The 15,620-nt window shown below is 38.0% G+C and overlaps 1 protein-coding gene across 1 annotated transcript in view; it reads right to left on the bottom strand.

Moving 5' to 3' along the window:
- Nucleotides 1-15,620, bottom strand: part of birc6 (baculoviral IAP repeat containing 6) — a 270,551-nt gene that overhangs the window by 122,178 nt on the left and 132,753 nt on the right. The window contains 13 exon segments of the mRNA XM_072264879.1: nt 493-589; nt 1,016-1,191; nt 2,349-2,908; nt 5,342-5,469; nt 7,753-7,886; nt 9,070-9,180; nt 9,364-9,490; nt 9,818-9,963; nt 11,054-11,170; nt 11,260-11,413; nt 12,308-12,441; nt 12,630-12,788; nt 13,851-14,034. Coding sequence (XP_072120980.1) covers nt 493-589; nt 1,016-1,191; nt 2,349-2,908; nt 5,342-5,469; nt 7,753-7,886; nt 9,070-9,180; nt 9,364-9,490; nt 9,818-9,963; nt 11,054-11,170; nt 11,260-11,413; nt 12,308-12,441; nt 12,630-12,788; nt 13,851-14,034 — 2,227 coding nt within the window.

The raw sequence follows: 15,620 nt of genomic DNA on the forward strand, positions 1-15,620 counted from the left end.
TAGGTCAAAGGAATAAACCTTCAACACAAATTACGTGGGGAGGGAAAAGAGGGGTAAATTCAACACTAGCTACCCTAAGTTACAAGCAAATGTGGTGGTTGAGCATAAAAAGTTTTATTGACCTCCTCAGTATCAGCATGGCTGCTCCTACTCCGAGAAATAGTGCAAACTGACAAATATTTATTAAGTACAGGGAACCAAATAGGAATGAGCAGGAAACCTTGCATGTAACTACTGAAGTCTACTGGAGGCACAAGAGACTGCAGATGCTAGAATCAGGAACAATGTGCTAGAGAAACTCAGCAAATTATATAGCATCCGTAGGAGGAAAGAAATTGCCATTGTTTCAACAATTTCTTTCAACCTCAAACATAGACAAATCCTTGCCTCCAGCAGATGCTGCATGACTCAGAGCTCCTCCAGCATATTGTTTGCGGTTACTGAGATCTATTGTCTTCCATTATCAGGATTATGCTGGCATAATTCACCTACCCATGTCATGAAAAGCTTTCAGTGCTTCAGTGGAGTCCAAAACTCTCAGAATAAACCATAAAAGTGGCTCAGACAATTGGCATGTTGAAAGTGAACCCTGAAAGAAATTACAGAAGTATTTATGAACATTAAAAAGAAAGCATTAATTCATATTATTAGCCAGCTGCATGTAATATCGGTATGCAGTATATTAAGTGTGTACTAACTGCCACACTGCCATGGTGCCCCAAGTGGGGGGAGGTGAGAAGATTTACTCATTTTCCAGCAACTACCATGAGAAAAATACTATTTAAAATTAGCATTTGTTTCTCGGCATTAAATAATTCCCCTTAGAATTTGGTAAATACATGAACAAGTGAATTTTAAATACAGGGCATGTAACAAATGCCACTTTCATAAGTCACGTTTCCTAATATCAAAAGGAATTGGATGGGTTTCAGCACCACTGAATAACAGCACAAACCAGCATAACATTTGATACAGTTACAAGGCATCTCTCAACAACTTGAGATGTTTCAATTACCTGTCTTCCCATGTACCCACAGGCCATGTACGTGAGAATTGGCTGCAACATAACCTGTACCGAGGTGGATTTTTTGCTGAGTGTAGTCAGAATGCTGAAGAGACCGTCACCAACTGAAATTGCATCCAATCCGCTGTGGAAATTCTCATGCTTAGTAAGATGTAATCCGCTTGCACCTGATTGGGAAATAAAAACCACAATGAACACACAGGCTTCGAAAAAATGAATGCGCAGACAGGGTGCAAATATTAAAGCATTTTTAATATTTATTAAATTAATTTTGTGTAAACACTATTAAGGTTTTAAGATGGCTAAAATATAAATATGCAAGTCAACTGATATCTAAAGTTTATAAGTGGAACAAAAGTAATAAAAGTTAGAAAGATAATCTCTAAAAATTGAAATTCTATTTCCATTTCCAAAGAGCTGTATATTTGGCTGAATTTACGTTAAAAACCTCTGGGTTTCAGAAGGAATTACACAGCAACATATAACAGAAAGATGTAACACCATAACAGGTGATTCAATGCCTGTAATTATCTTCTTTAACCTTAATTCTATGCACATTTCCCATCTTCATGATCACTCATCCCATTTCATTTACCTTTTCTTAAATATTGGTATGCTCCCTCCTTCTGCTCACTTAGCAAACAAACATGCTCGTGCAAAAATGAACATTTCCAGCTATCCTAACTTTCACAGATCTGGCCTTATAGCTTTCTTCCCTTATTCTAGATAAATTAACTATTGAGGATTTCCATATCCTGTGGAACATATATCCATATTATGTTTCAACTGGATTCTAAACACTCCACAATATTTGTTTTCATCACTTCCAACAATTTGTTTTGGTTACCCAAAATTAAAAATTTCCACTGTTTAGGATAGATAACATCTTCATACTTGTGTACCCTTTATAAGTCTTATCCTAGAAACATTGTGCTACGGAGTCTTCCCTGTTGTTGAGAGAGACCAAAACTGTTACACAGTATGACAATAAGAGTAGAAATGCTTAGTTCAGATTCACTACATTCCACTTTGATGTTCCACAGAAAGATATGCCAAAATTTATCACACCCATCTGAGCAGAAGCCTTCAGTTTACATTTCCAATTTTATTCTGCATTACCAATATGCAGAACATTTAAAAAAAAATACACCACACATAGGTAAACAACAAATACCACTATTTTACCTTCCTCTTTACTTCATTTCAAATCACAGTTTTGAGCACTTTTGCACCCAAGGCTGCCAGATCATTCACTAGTTTTCATTAAGTTAGACTAATTAAAGAGATTTCACATACATAACGTGCAAAACATGTAAGTACCTACCTATTATCATCGCCATAGCATTGCTATTGCACTGACCCAAAGCCGAAAGAATCTGACTCATGATTTGTTGATTTCCCAGAACTAAATCAGCAATGCAGGTTGTAGTAGATTGTGTGAAAGTGCTTGCATTCCCATCTTTATTGCTGGAGACCTTTTCTTCATCAGACACACTATCCGAGGCACTGCTGCCAACTGGCATTCTGGCACTATACTCTCGGTTACTTGACAGTGGCAACTGAACCAAAATGTTAAGCAGCTTCAGTAGATCAAACATGAGTTGATCCCTTGTTGTCTCCCCACAAACTGCCTTTGCGTCTCCTGGACGGATGATATTTGCAAACAATCCACCAAAACAAGCACGAGCACCAACTGAACTGTCAGAGCCACTTCGGGATATAACTTTGTCCGAGCAGGTAATATAATGATGCACCAGGAATGTTACTGATTCAATAACAGCAGAGATTGCACTGACAGAAACTGACTCAAAGTTTTGTTCCAGAGTAAATTCCAGGAGTTTTACTTGCGCATCCAATGGGCCTTGCCCTGTTTGGAATGGGCCCCTGAAGAGTTTAAAAGAAAAACATGTACTTTTAATTGTGTAAAATTTAGCCTCATATTATTAACCAATGTTTTAAATAAGCAATCATATGTGATAAACATTCAACAACTGAACAAATCCAATTATTGAAATCAAGTCACAACTGTATAATATGCTTCCTCATGAATTTGTTTTCCCAACATGGCACCTGCAGCTTAAAATTTTGCTTCACTTTTGATTATAAATACTGAGCAGTCCTCAAAGGAACAACAGAGTAGTGACATTAAAGATACAATAGATCTATTGCACTTTGTATTGTTGAAAGACGTACTTTATCATAAAGATGCAAGTTAGTTCTTTCATACCTTCACAGAGATAAGACAGTAGACAAAAAGATTCAAATTATTAAATATGTATCATTCAGCTTCCTCCTTCAAACTGCCTTCAATATTCCAAACTACAGTTTGTATGATCAACACCCAGTCTAGCTGCTGAGTTTCACCATGTAATGAAGTTTATGACAGGTCCCTCTTGAACAAGGAAAGTGAGGTTACACTTAAGACAAGGAAAATGCTAACCCATGTTTACATTAAGAGTTAAGCCATAATTAGACCCTTTTCATTCTCATCTCAGAATGACTGTCTCATTGCAGTATGCTGTTGCTTCAACACCCCACTCCCATCAAAATCACAGAAAAAAGTGGAAAAATGCTTAACAGCCAGGAATGAAGCTCTACATCTATACAATATTAATTAATTAATGGCTCCGTCTGTCTAAGTGGACCATGGATGCGCCCGCTCGGAGCACACACCTGGGCAATGAATAGGATGATCCTGGGCTGCCCAGACAAGATCCCCCTCTCGGCCTTGTGGATATGGTCCAAAGGAATGCGAGGCAGTATATATGGTACAGTCGGCCATCCTTATCCGTGAGGGATTGGTTCCAGGACCCCTCGCGGATACCAAAAAACACGGATGCGCAAGTCCTTTATTCAACCTGTCTCAATGAGGTGGACCCTAGGACCCAGTGGAACCCCGGACCTTATTTCACCTGTCTCAGTGCGGTGGGCATTAGGACCTGGTGGCGGAGCTCTGAATCCACACTGTTTCTATTCACGAAAATAATCACGATCACAATTTAAAATAAAATGGAAATAATAAAGCGATCAGAACGAGGTGAAACACCACCTGTCATTGGAAAAGCGTTAGGCTACAGTCGGTCAACGATTGGAACAATTTTAAAGGATAAAATGAGAAAGGCCCTGCCCGATTAAAGCAACAATTATTACACAGCAACGCAGTGGTTTAATTATTGGGTTTTGGATCCTCCACATCAACCCAGCACGGATGGAGATCTGTCACCGGATCGAACTCGGGAACGACCTGTCACCGGATCGAACTCGGGAACGACCTGTCACTGGATCAAACTCGGGAACTTCCGTTCCTGAGCCTGGCGCTGAAAGATGCGTTTCTTAAGTATTTTATATGCATAGAAAGGTAAAATATATACTAAGACAAACGTTTGACTAACTGACGCTAAATAACACCAGATGTACCTGTTCCAACTTACTTAGTAAGAGAACTTCTGTCTTTTTTCCGATCCCGATCCACAATAACCTATGCACATCCTCCCGAATACTTTAAATCATCTCTAGATTACTTATAATACCTAATACAATGTAAATGCTATGTAAAATAGTTGTAATACTGCATTGTTTAGGGAATAATGACAAGAAAAAAAAGTCTACATTTTCAAACGACAAGTGCTGGAAGAGCACTTCCGGGTTTTCTCGATTCGCGGTTGGTTGAATTCGCACATGCGGAACTCGCAGATAAGGAGGGCCAACTGTATCAATAATGGTCGAGGAAGCTGAATGATATTTATATTTAGTAATATGAATCTTCCAGTTTGCAATACTCAAAGCTACTCCACCACATTCAGTGGGAATTATTTTAAGTCAATTGGTAAATGCAAATTTGCTGCTTTCATTATAAATATGAATTCATTACATTCAAGCCTCAACTTGGTTGTAATACAAACTGGACTAATACGTAGTGTAGTATCACAGGAGTACTGCATCGTCAAAGGAACAAGTCCCGATCCTGGCAGGCCATTCAAGTGGCATTCCTAGGCCATTATTTGAAGGGTTTCTAAAATTCATGGCAGATTTATCCTAGATGGTGTTTAAAACTAATACAGCAATATCCATGAGATTGTTACGATATAGAAAAAAAGCAACAAAAAAAAAAAATCAGAGGCCAACAACTCATAAGAAGCATTAGTAGTAGTTACACTTATTGTATTGCGTTTTGGTTTGTACTCAAGTTGTGAAGATGTTACAATTGCATACTTGTTTCAACTACAATGGGAAAATATAATTAATTTTTAACAAAAATGGGCCCTTGCATCAAGTATTGAATTCATTTCATTACAACTCTTTGAAACTCTGACTTACCTTTCAGTTGAAAGTATATGTATAAGCTTCAACAGGAATTCACTGAAAACTTGAGGGTTTGTTGAGGACAGGTGCACTTGGAGTCGAGTGAGAAATTCCTGCATGGCTTGAGTAGCTGTTGGTCCAACCTGAAATACAAAACAAATATAGGTCTGTTATCGGAATTTGTGATTTAAAATGAGTCTCATGTCTTTTTTGGAACACTCATCTCCAAGAACACCAAAAATACTTCTATGCTCTGCAACTGTAACAACTATAGAATGAACACTGGACCATTAACACACGTAAAAAATACCAAATATCACGGTGAGCTGGAGTGCGGAGTGCAGACTGCAAAGTGCTTACATGAGGATTTAAATAAAAGCCATGGTGGGTAGATGGCCTACAGTGGGCTGCCCAAAGTTTCTAAACCTCTCCAACAAAATCAAGTGGACTTCAAAATATACCCAGGAATAATTTCCTTTCAAGACAAAATCAATCATTTTTTTTTACTGAAAGCTACAGCAGTACCATTTTGGTGATACCTCTTATTCCCAATGCCAAGAATTTACATTTGCTGAATACCAAAAGTAAAACTCACAAAAGATTGAGGGTCTTGCCTGGATTCTGGAATGGCTCCAGAGGACTTGAAAACTGCAAATGTCACTCCACTCTTCAAGAAGGGAGGGAGTCAGAAGAAAGGAAATTATAGGTCAGTTAGCCTGACTTTAATGATTGGAAAGATGTTGGAGTCCATTATTAAGGATAAAGCTTTGGGATATTTGGAGACACAATAAAGTAGGTCAAAGTCAGGGTTGTGTCCTTAAGGGTAAATCGTGCCTGACCTGACAAATCTGTTTGAATTGTTTGAAGAAATAACAGACAAGATAGACAAAGGAGAGTCAGTGGAAGCTGTTTACCGGATTTTCAGAATGTCTTTGACACTTGAGAATATACTCAAGGCTGCTGAACAAGGCAAGTACCTGCAGTATTACAGGAAAGATACTAGCATGGATCGAAGACTGGCTGACTGGCAAGAGGCAAGAGTGTGAATAAGGGCCTTTACTGATTGGCTGCTGGTGACTAGAGGTGCTCCACAGGCATTGGTGTTTGGAACAGTTTCTTTTCACATGTTATCTATCAATGATTTGGACGGTGGAATTGAAGGCTTTCAAGCCAAATTTGCAAACGATACAAAGATAGGTGGAGGGGCAGGTAGTGTTGAGGAATTAGGAAGGCTGCAAAAGGACTTGAGGCATTGGAAGAATGGGCAGTGGCAGATGGAATATAATGTAGGGGAGTGGAAGGTCGAAGGAATAAAAGCGTAGACTATTTTCTAAATGGGGAGAAAACTCAGAAATCAAAGATACAAAGGGACTTGGGAGCCCTTGTGCAGGATTCCCTAAAGGTTATCTTGAAGGTTGACTTGGTGGCGAGGATGGCAAATGCAATGTTAGCATTCAATTGAGAAGACTAGCAGATAAAAAATGAAGGATGTAATGCTGAGGCTTTATAAGACATTGGTCAAACCACAATTGGAATATCGTGAGCAATTTTGAGCCCCTTATTTAAAAGGTGTGCTTGCATTTGGAGAGGGTCCAAAGGAGGTTCACGAGAGTAATTACAGGAATGAAAAGGCTAATGTTTGAGGAACATTTGATGGCTCTGGGCCTGTACTCAAAGTTTAGAAGAATAGTGGTGGGGGGGGGCAGGGAGAGAGGAGAAATCTCATTGAAACCTAAGATAGAGTGGATATGGAAAGGCTGTTTTCTATACTGGGGGAGTCTAGAACAAGAGGGCACAGCCTCAGAACAGAGGGATGTCCATTTAGAAGAGACGAGGAGGATTTATTTTAGCCAGAGGGCAATGAATCTGTGGAACTTGTTGCCACAGGGAGCTGTGGAGACCAATTCTTTGAGTATATTTAAAGCAGAGGTTGATAGGTTTTTGATTAGTCAGGGCATCAAAGGTTTCAGGGAGAAGACAATAGAACTTCTAAGAAAATAAGAGGTGCTATTGTGTCTTCTTTCTAATAGCACTTGCGTGCTGAACCCAAGACAGATGCTCTGAAATGATACTGCCAAGGAAATTCAAAGTGCTTACTCTCTCCACTGCTAAGCCCGTAATAGGACCTGGCTCAAGGACCTCCAGTTCCCTCCTCCTGTAGTTAATTATCAGCTCTTTGGTTTTGCTGACATTGAGTGACAGGTTATTGTTGTGGCACCATTCAGTTTGATTTTCAATGTCCTTCCTATAGTGCTACTTCATCACCACCTTTGATTTTGCCAACAGTGGTGTTGTCAGCGAACTTAAATATGGCATTGGAGCTGTACTATGGTCACATTGTCTTTTCAAATACAACAGAAACTTACAAAAAAAAAAGTGGAAACAATGCACCAAAATTCACACATTACTAAGTCACCACGTTTTACCTGTGGACTATGCTGACAAGTGCCATGAGGACTGGTTCCCGAGAAGAATCTCACTAATACGTGAATCATGTTTGGATCTGACACCATCACATGCGCTGTATTTTCTTGCAAAACAATACTGTTACTTGGAGCAACTGAAATAGAAATTCAGTCAATCAAGCTGCTGATGTCTTTAACAAATAGTAACAATCTACATATTGAACTCTGTACATCTACATTGAACTTACCTCTTCTCACTTCACATGCTTGCCCTTTGGATTCAGACATAATTAACTAAAGATGTCTAAACTGATGAAAAAAGTCACTTCTTACCAATTTTATTTTCCAGTTGAGGCAAAAGAAATTAAAACAACTGGATCATACCAAAATTAGTTATTAAATATAGAACTAAATTAACAAACTTATTTTGGAGAGCAGCTACTAAATCTTTTGTTACAACAGAATATTATGCATTGAACAGGTCTTTTATTCAAGCATGTTTTCTGTAGCAATTTGCTCCACCTACTCGTATAACATTCCTCTTTCACTGGGATTCTAAAACCCTATTTGTCATCTTTGAAAATCTGCCTTCTTACCATTCTGCTCAAAGTGGAGCTAATCTTTATAAAAATAATGAGTAAAATTTTAAATTGTCTCTATCTTTAGTACTGTTGATGTGTCTTAGTGTTTTAAAAACAGAAATGTGTTGGAGGTTTACAAGAAGTCCATGACTCGATGAAGCAAAACCCAGAGTACTAATTTGGACTATGAGACAGTGATACTGTGTTTTAAATGTACATTTTTCATCTGGATAAAAAAAAACAATTCACAATACTCTAACAGGAACATGCTAATAAAGTATGGTATCTCAATCCAGGAAGGCTGGACCATAGATAAACAACTGGGACAAGTGGCATTGAACCATCCAAAGGGCCATATCACTGAAACAAGTGGATATTTATCATAGAACTTTAAACCAATAGTGCAAGAACATCATTCAAGGTGTAGCTCAGTAAACCAAACTGATTCAGACTTCCAAAAGGTCATCATGAAACCTCTCAACACTACTTTTAAAAATAGTAACTAACTTTCCCATTTTTTTTTTAAATCCTTTTTCTAAAAGCAACTCAAACTTTTTAAAATTGCAATTATAATTGGTACTGCAGAAAAGAGCTCAAATTGTAACTTGGCAAAGACAAAACAAAGCTGGAGGCTCCTTTCATTCAGGAGGGCTCAGAAGAGGTGGTAAACCAAACTATCCTTCATGATGTATGGAAATGAAATCGAGTTATTAATTCTACAGAATATGAAAGAGAATTGCCAACAAAGTGCACTTACCATTCAATTGCATGTTTGTCATAAGAGTAAGACTATGCAACACAAGGCACCAAGTCCGCAGGGAAGTGTTTGGGTACCAAGCCAACACAGTTAAGAGGCTGGATATTGAAGCTGCAATTTAAATGATAAGGGGTAATTTCAGAAACATTCAAAATTTGCATTACACCGAGATATGAGATTCCAGCAGCAAATTAATACAATTTTAAACTCAGTTATTCAAACAAAATTTATCAATCCTTCAATACGTTATTTAAAAAAAGGAACCAGTTTCTGATTTTGTAAGAAGCTGCTCACCTTGATTTAAAGGGATTATCGGAACTCTGCTTGCATTAAATAAAAAAGCATCTGCTCCAGTATCTTCATTCCCAACAGAACAAGCATTCATGCTCAATGTAAGCCATAACTGCAGCAATGATTCCAACTGAAACAAAATTAAAAACTGCATTAAAGGTGGGAAAAGAGAAACTGCAGACTAAAACTAGTACACAACAGGAATTCTGCAGATGCTGGAAAGTCAAGCAACACACATCAAAGTTGCTGGTGAACGCAATAGGCCAGGCAGCATCTCTAGGAAGAGGTACAGTCGACGTTTCAGGCCGAGACCCTTCGTCAGGACAGACCCTGATGAAGGGTCTCGGCCTGAAACGTCGACTGTACCTCTTCCTAGAGATGCTGCCTGGCCTGCTGCGTTCACCAGCAACTTTGGTGTGTGTTGACTAAAACTAGTGATAGGATTTGTTTTTCATACCTGAACATGGTGAACTTGTAGCATAGAGAATAGTTTGTTGAAGCATGCACTTAGCATTGGAATTGATGGTGGTGGCATAATCAGCTGACCAGATGAATGCAATCCTCTCAGCAAGGAGTCATCGGTTCCAGGAGGAGGCTGAGATACTGAAGTAATTAAAATTAAAAGGAGATTTTCATTTTTTGTTACTATTGGCATGTTTCCTAAAACTTAATGCAGTCCTCAGTTCTCTGCAGCTGGTGAAATACAATAGAAAATCTACTTTCACTCTTCCATTCATATTAGTGGGCAGAGTCACAATGCAGATTGGCAATTTTGGCTCTAATAACTTACTACTCATTAGCAAGCATTTATTTATCCCAGTATTTTGTATTCACGAGACCTAAACAAGCTAGATATATCATTCCATGAGGAATTTTGCATTTGAGGGCTTTAGCATGTCCAGTATTACATAATCACTTGTGTTGACACCCATCTCATATCCCTTTGCAGAAAAGTACTCCAAAATGGAATTGTTTTCAAAATACAGCAAACTCCAAAATAATTTGCCCCATTAGCAATTTGGTGACACCAGTGCATGCTTAATTGGATTAATTATCCTGAATGCTTTATGAAGCATTCTCCATATGGAAGGTCAAATATCATTTAAGTACTTTTCACCGATGCAAAGAGCTTCCAATACAGAGCATCACAGAAGTATAATCACGATACAAGTGCCCATTTCTGACTTGACAATGAGTGCATTGGAACCAAAGATACAGCATGAATCCAGACTCCCCAACACCATAATTAAGAGTCAAACTAATAATGTCATCCCTAAAATGTGGCAATATTTAGAGCACATCACAAAGCCAAGCTACTTTATGTATTAATCTGCCCTCCCAATTAATTAGATTGATTTTTAAATCTGCAGGAGTCAAAATAACAAGAATGCAAGAGGCAAATTTAGGGAAGTTGAAGTGCTTTCAGGAAAGCCTTCCTCACAAAAAGAGCAATGCAAGTCATAATTTCCTCCCATATCTAAGGTGAATTTAGAATTTCAAAGTATGCATTGCCTCAATCTTTATAAAGGGACGCATATTGCAGAATATGCAATAATGTGGATAAATAAAACTTACAGAGCAGCAGCCAAATAATGGATTAGACTAACTTCTTTCCTTACATTCCTATTATTGAACACTTTGCTCTAATGATATATTCTGTATTCAGGAGAACTAAACAAGCCAAATGTCTAACCTGTAGGAGATGTATTAGTGAGAGCCTGAAGAATGGAATCTGCTTCCAGAGTGGCCATCATCTTCAACATAAGCTCAGCTTGCTGCTCCAGACCAACCTCCAGACGAGCATCCAGTGCTGCGTTGCAAACAAAAACAAACCTATTTTGTCTGTTTTTAGCTATTAACTTGGTGTCAAAGCGCAAAACAAAATTTAAACATACAAACCTTGTGATACGGAAACGGATATACTTTGAGATCCATTCTTCTCACTGGTAGGCGGTGGTTTAGGCATCTGAATTCCAACGCCACCAATATAAGGATTGTAACTGTAAGTGCCATAGTCCGTACCCCAATAATCATACCAAGTACTGCTAATAGGCTTTTGTGAATAGAAAAATAAAATGTTGAATAATAACACTAATTTGTTTAATGACCATTCTCTACCACTAATATTTTACTCGTAGTGATAGCATTATACACAAAGGTTTAAATTTACAGCATAACTTGCATAGTTACAAACATCCATAGATGAGAGCTAAAGTAAAAAGCAAACCTACTCACTGCCCTGAAATAGCCCAATTAAAATCACCCAAGTTGTGCTCAACCTGATCCTCAAATTACTAGCACAACCATTTAAATTATGTTGCCTTGGGCTCCCCAAACATAACTGAACTATACATTTATCAAATTGAACAAATATAATCTCTAATCAGAAAATCAAAAAAGGAATGCATAATAATAGTCTGAAATGATAAAGCTGTGAATTGATCAATTTTAATTTAAATATATGGCCAATTAACTTCTCTTTCCAGATTTATCATTAATTTCTACTTCCTAGTGTACAGTTAAGTTACTGATGCTCATTTAATAGTTTTGAGATTTTGCAAGACAAAATGGACGCGATAAGAGGGGAGAAAAGCAGAAGCCCACTCTGCCCAAGGCAACACAATTAAACCCATTCCAGCAATAATAGCCAAATATTACGAATGAACTCTTCTCTGGCTTCCAGCCTGGTACAGATATTGATTATAGCCAATGTTTCAAAGACAAACTCAGCCATCTTCTTCAGGTATGTTGCCTAGGAATTCCAGTAGAATTTAGAAATGCTCAGTCATCATCCCCGTCATCGAAACGTTGGTTATAATCGATACCTGTATCTGGCTGGAAGCCTGAGAAGAGCTTATTCATCATATATGCCAGGAAAGCGCGAGATCCTTTTTAACCAAATATTAGTTTTGCATGCAAAGATGAAATTTAATTGTGGGTACTATACCTTGAACACTTTGGCAGCAAGGGGATCTTCATCAAAGTCAACATCTAGGGGACCAATATCAACATCCATCAGGTCTTGTAGCATGTCAAAGTCTTTGTCTTTATCTTTTTCCAAAGATGATGCAGATGGAGCACCTTTGGATGATGAAAACAGCTTTAACATTGCCAAGTAGGTTAACTAATGTATGGAAATGGACCACATACACTCACCAGGCAATTTTAAGGCTGTGCTTTTGTTTTTAATTTATAAAAACTGACAGTATAACTTGTTCTTAAAAATTATTTTTTTAAAAAAAGGACAACCTGTCCATTAAATCACTCACCTGTAATATCTGGGGTTAAAGGTTCATCTATAGATTCCACAAGTGGAATTACAGATGGTTGCGGGATGGAATCATCGGAGTCAGTAACCGATGCCCCTACATCTTCACCTGTGGCTCCTTCTTCCATCGTGTCCACAATTACTGGTGACAATAATTCACCTATTCCAAGTTTAAGCCAGTTGTAGAAGGTTACAACTTTTGAACAGAAATACATATATACTACTTGCATGCAAAGCTACTCAAAAATCAACACAGAACAGATTGAATTTTGAGAAACAAAATCAAATTGAATCAGAGAAACTTTGAATAAGTTCACAAAAGGTTGATCAATTTTAAGAATAGTTGATTGACCTGTTGCATACTTCCAATATGTGTAACTTAAAATATGTGAATATAACAACAACTCAGTTTACTACTACACCTATGAGATTATAATCTTGAATCAGTAAAGTAATTCATTAGTTTACAGAAAATGATGGCCAATTGGGTGGCTCTGCAGTGCAGCAGCCTTACAGAGAGAGGGACCCTGGTCTGATCCTGACATCAAGTACTGCTTGTACAGAGTTTCTGATCATAATGGTTTCAACCAGATACTTGCATTCTTCTACATTGCAGATATGATGGTAGATTTATTGGCTACAGTAAACTATCCCTTGGTATATGGAAGTGGCAAAAGAATTAAAGGGGAGATCAACGACATGCCAGAGAGAATAAGCTATCATGAAGGTAGGGCCAAGGAGCAGGAAGACAAGATATGAAAAGATGAAGAATATTTCTATTATGTGTACTTTATCTCAGAAATGATTCTTGCCACACAAGCCAATAAACATGCCTTCAACTACATTTACAGTCTCTGAGGGATCTGAAGACAGACACAGATGGAGGGTAAAGCGAGTCTGGAGAAAGCGTAACTGGTGGGGAGTGGGGAAAGTAGTCTGTTTTGTTGTACATTAGCTGTGTGTTGTTCTGCTGAATCTTCTGGACATGCCACAATGGCACTGGAAGTGTGCTAACACTTGAGAGGTGCCCCCAGCACATCCCCAGACTGTTGATTGTTAACACAAATGATACATTTTACTGCATGTTTCAATATATATGTAACTAATCTAAAGTTCATCCACAGTTAAAATTAGGCTTTTATGCAATACTTGAAGACTTATCAAACAAAACAAATCATTTTTGAGGAAGAAACAAATGGATTTAATTTTTCTTGTTTCCTACCTGCCAAGATATCTTGAATCATACAGGTCAAAGAATACTGTGCCCATGCTCCACCCCAGGAGATATCTCCCCTGTTGAAGTCTGTTCCTACCAGCAGAAGCAGAAGTCTTTCGAGTTGCTGCTCATTAACTATTTCACAAAGATGAATTGTTGGCCTTGTAGCATTTGCAATCCGTGCCAAAACCTACCGAGAAAATCCAGAGGTCCATTTACTTCCAGTTACAAGGACCACTGCAAAGACTCCACCATGCTCGTCAGTCAAAATACAGACTGCAAATTATATTTTCCATGTCTGACATTGAATCAGGAAAATAAAAAATTTTAAATTGTACTTGTCTTAGAAAGACAATTGCAACTAGAAACACCAGAAAGCCAGCAGATGCTGGAGATCTGAGCAACACACACAAAATGCTGGAGGAACTCAGTAGGCCAGGCAGCATCTATGAAAAAGAGTACAGTCAACGTTCCGAACTGAAACCCTTCGTCAGTCTGCCAGGCCTGCTGAGTTCCTCCAACATTTTGTGACAATGGCAAGCAGTTTCATTTTCTCTATTTTCACATGTTGGGGAATTGAGATATCAGCTCAAAATTAGAGAAAGATCTTTCAATTATAACAAGAAAATATTACTCAACAGATATTTGGTATTATTATCAGACTGCTGTTTAATTGCCATTGTTAATAAAAAGTTAACAAAGAACAAGGAATAAAAGATAGTGCAGGGAATTAGGCCATAGATTGGTCATCTTACAGAATAACAATAGGCGTGATGAGCTACATTACTTTTAAGCAATGCTTAGACCCTTTAAATATCACACCATTTTATCTGGAAATCCCTCAGACCATAAAGGAGATACCAAATATAACCGCAGTCATTTGGCTGGAGTATCTGACAGGATAGTTCAGTCATTAACCATAGTCAAATCATAACAAAACAAAAAAAAATACTTAAATTTGAATAAAACTGAATATTTGGGTGTAAGATTTGGGATGTCACACTGCACTCTGCAAGGCCACACTTGTTGTGCAGTTGATATAGGAAGATTCAGATCAAGAAAGGGTACAGACAAGGTTAACAAGAGGAACTGAATAAACTAGGTCTGATTTCCCTGGAGGGAAGAAAGCTGAAAGGTGTGTAAAACTGTGACAGGCATAGATAAAGTAGATTGTCAATGTCAGTCTCCCATGCTGGGGGATACCTAAAACTGGAGATTAAAAATAAAAGCAAGGAGACCAAAAGAAAATCTGAGGAGGAATATTTTCCATACTAAAAGTTAGTATTTGGATTGAGCTGCCAAAAGTGGTGGTGAAGTCAGAAAAAGTAATAATTAAGAGGCATTTGGATAGATACTTGCAGGGCATTGACGGATATGTAATACAGATAAGTGGGATTAGTAGAGATCATCATGATAGCATTGACATCATGGTCTCAGAAGTAGCTTTCTATGCTCAACAACCCTGATTCAATTATAAATACATGGATACAGGTCTGTAAATAGCACTCAAATGGTAAATTGAGCCTTGAATTAATTAGTGGTTGCACTTATTGTGCAATTTTCTCCCATTTTTCTATCAATTATACTTCTATAGAAACCTCACTTAGCATTTCCACAAGTGCTTTTGCACACGTTTGCACTTGCACAAATTTAAAAGGATCAAAAGAAAAGCCTTGCAGAAACTCCAGGTTACTTTTCTGTAGGAGAAGAATTCTGATACACACACCTACCCGGCCAGGATCAGTAAACTTAAAGGAAGAATCAATGTTATACAAA

The sequence above is a fragment of the Mobula birostris genome, chromosome 8 (genome assembly GCF_030028105.1).
Source record: "Mobula birostris isolate sMobBir1 chromosome 8, sMobBir1.hap1, whole genome shotgun sequence".
NCBI classification, from domain to species: domain Eukaryota; kingdom Metazoa; phylum Chordata; class Chondrichthyes; order Myliobatiformes; family Myliobatidae; genus Mobula; species Mobula birostris.